The sequence below is a fragment of the Mus caroli genome, chromosome 6 (genome assembly GCF_900094665.2).
Source record: "Mus caroli chromosome 6, CAROLI_EIJ_v1.1, whole genome shotgun sequence".
In the NCBI taxonomy this organism is placed as follows: Eukaryota; Metazoa; Chordata; class Mammalia; order Rodentia; family Muridae; genus Mus; species Mus caroli.
The window spans coordinates 1,766,296-1,768,260 of NC_034575.1; the positions used below are offsets into that span (position 1 = coordinate 1,766,296).

General features: G+C 49.7%; 1 protein-coding gene across 1 annotated transcript in view; it reads right to left on the minus strand.

Moving 5' to 3' along the window:
- Pon2 (paraoxonase 2) overlaps positions 1-1,425 on the minus strand; it is a 33,643-nt gene extending 32,218 nt beyond the window's left edge. The window contains exon 1 of the mRNA XM_021164502.1: positions 1,270-1,425. Within this exon, the coding sequence (XP_021020161.1) occupies positions 1,270-1,343 (74 nt within the window). The 5' untranslated portion in view covers positions 1,344-1,425. The remainder of the gene's footprint in view (positions 1-1,269) is intronic.
- Positions 1,426-1,965: the final 540 nt, after the last annotated feature.

The window sequence follows — 1,965 nt, forward strand, 5'->3', positions numbered from 1 at the left end:
AGGGGAGGGGAGGGGAGGGGAGGGGAGGGGAGGGGAGAAAGGAAATCTGACTGTCATGCTGGCGTGTGCCTATAATAGTGAAGTCAGGAAACCAAAGAATCCTGAGTTTTGAGACCAGACTGAGCTTCAAAACGGAGGATACACAGCGAGACTTCATCTCAAAACCAAGAATTAATTTAAAATTTAGAAAAGCACTCAAAACCCAAGGCCGATGCCCTATCAGGACCAACTGAATTAGAATGTTTCACATGGTGCTACTTGGACGTCAAGACTACGGGAGATCCCAATATCCAGGCCTCGCTGCTGTGCCCTTCGGGCTTATTTGTACAATGCAAGACTCATAGCAGTTTGCTGCTAAACAACCAATGAGTGCTAGCGCTTCCCTTTTGCCTATTAGAGAGAGGCCCAGTGTCAAGCACACCCTTCAGACTTGCCCGCCTTCCTCATCTGAGTCTATGTTGCCTCCCAGAACGCCTACAGAAGACCTGTCTTTTCTCTTTAACCCTATAAGGAGTTTCATTTTCCTGCCTTGAATAGCTAGTTTCAATAATTCTCCCCTCTCCCGGAACAGAAAGGACTCTATTTAGGGATTCCAATTCTCTACAGGAGCCTGGGGCAGAGGTGTATCTACTACTAGTACTACTGTTCTGGAACACTTTTGCAAAAGTTTATAAAGTTTGAATTGGTAACTTGAAAGTATGATGTCTACCCAGAACAAACAATCGCTCGCTCTGCTTCTGGGACTCTGGTCAATAAATAAGGAAATGATGTAAGAACAGTAGCTGTCTCTCTCAGATCTTTGATCTCCAGGGCCAAGACGGAAACCCTGAAGTTTCCCCAACTATTAATGCTGGGGAGGGATGGGTTCCGGCTGAGCATAACAGCACCAGTGACCTAAAATGAAGCTGTATAATTAGAGCGTCCACGCATGAGTAATGGTTTTGTTTTCAAATTAAAGCACTGGGTTTGCCCTTGGGAAATTTGCAAAGCTCTCTCTTGTCAGTCTAGGCAGAGGAACCTCGGCACCAGCAAAGGCTGGAAAACTTTTTCCCAAAGTGTCTAGGTCTTGGTGGAAGCGGGCTGGGCCGGTTAAACGGAGCACCGGTAGCGATCCGAAGTTCTTCCTTCCATCCGGTTCCCCCCGAACTAAACAAGCTCTCTCTCCAGTTACCTCCCCCCCCTTACCCCCTCCCCCCGCCGCGCGCGCCCCAATCAGCTCGGCCGTCCCAGCCTAGGAACCCGCGACCCCGGACCCTCGGCAGCACCTACCTGAGCGCTAGGAACCGCTCGCCCAGCAGCGCCAGCCCGATGCCCAGCAAACTCAGAGCCACCATCCGGCCCATGGTGCGGGACCGGCCCGCCGTCTGGCTCGGGCCTGACCGGGCAGCGCGGGACGCTGGGCCAGCTCCCCGCCCCGAGCGCGGAGCCGCGCCCGATCCCCGCCCCGAGCGCCGGCTCTGCAGCCCAGGCTCCGCCCGGCGCCTCGGCGGCCTCGGAGCACATCCGCACATGCCCGCGTGGGAACCCAACTGAACTTGATTCCTTTCACAAACACCCCGCCAAGCCTCCGATCCTCGCGCAGCTGCACCTGCTCAGCTCCCTGAAAACTTTAGGGTGGCCTCTGCGGAGTTCTCTTAATTTAGTTAAGTTTGGGCTTGCTTTTTGCTGTTTTGGCCTGGTGTTTGAGGATACTTTCCCCCTCTGTTGTGTTTATTTTTGGCTTTGAGAAGCTAGGAAACAAACTCAGGACTTTGTTCGTATTAGGCTAGCTAATACTGAACCATATCTACAGTCATACAATAGTTTTGTTATTAAACACATACGTGTGTATAACATTTCTATATTTAAATATAAAATATATTTAGATATTAATTATTAAACAACACAGAAAGTATATTAAATATATGAAATCTATTAAAATTGTACTGTTAAATGTTCTTATTGTTTTGATGATAAGGTCTTATA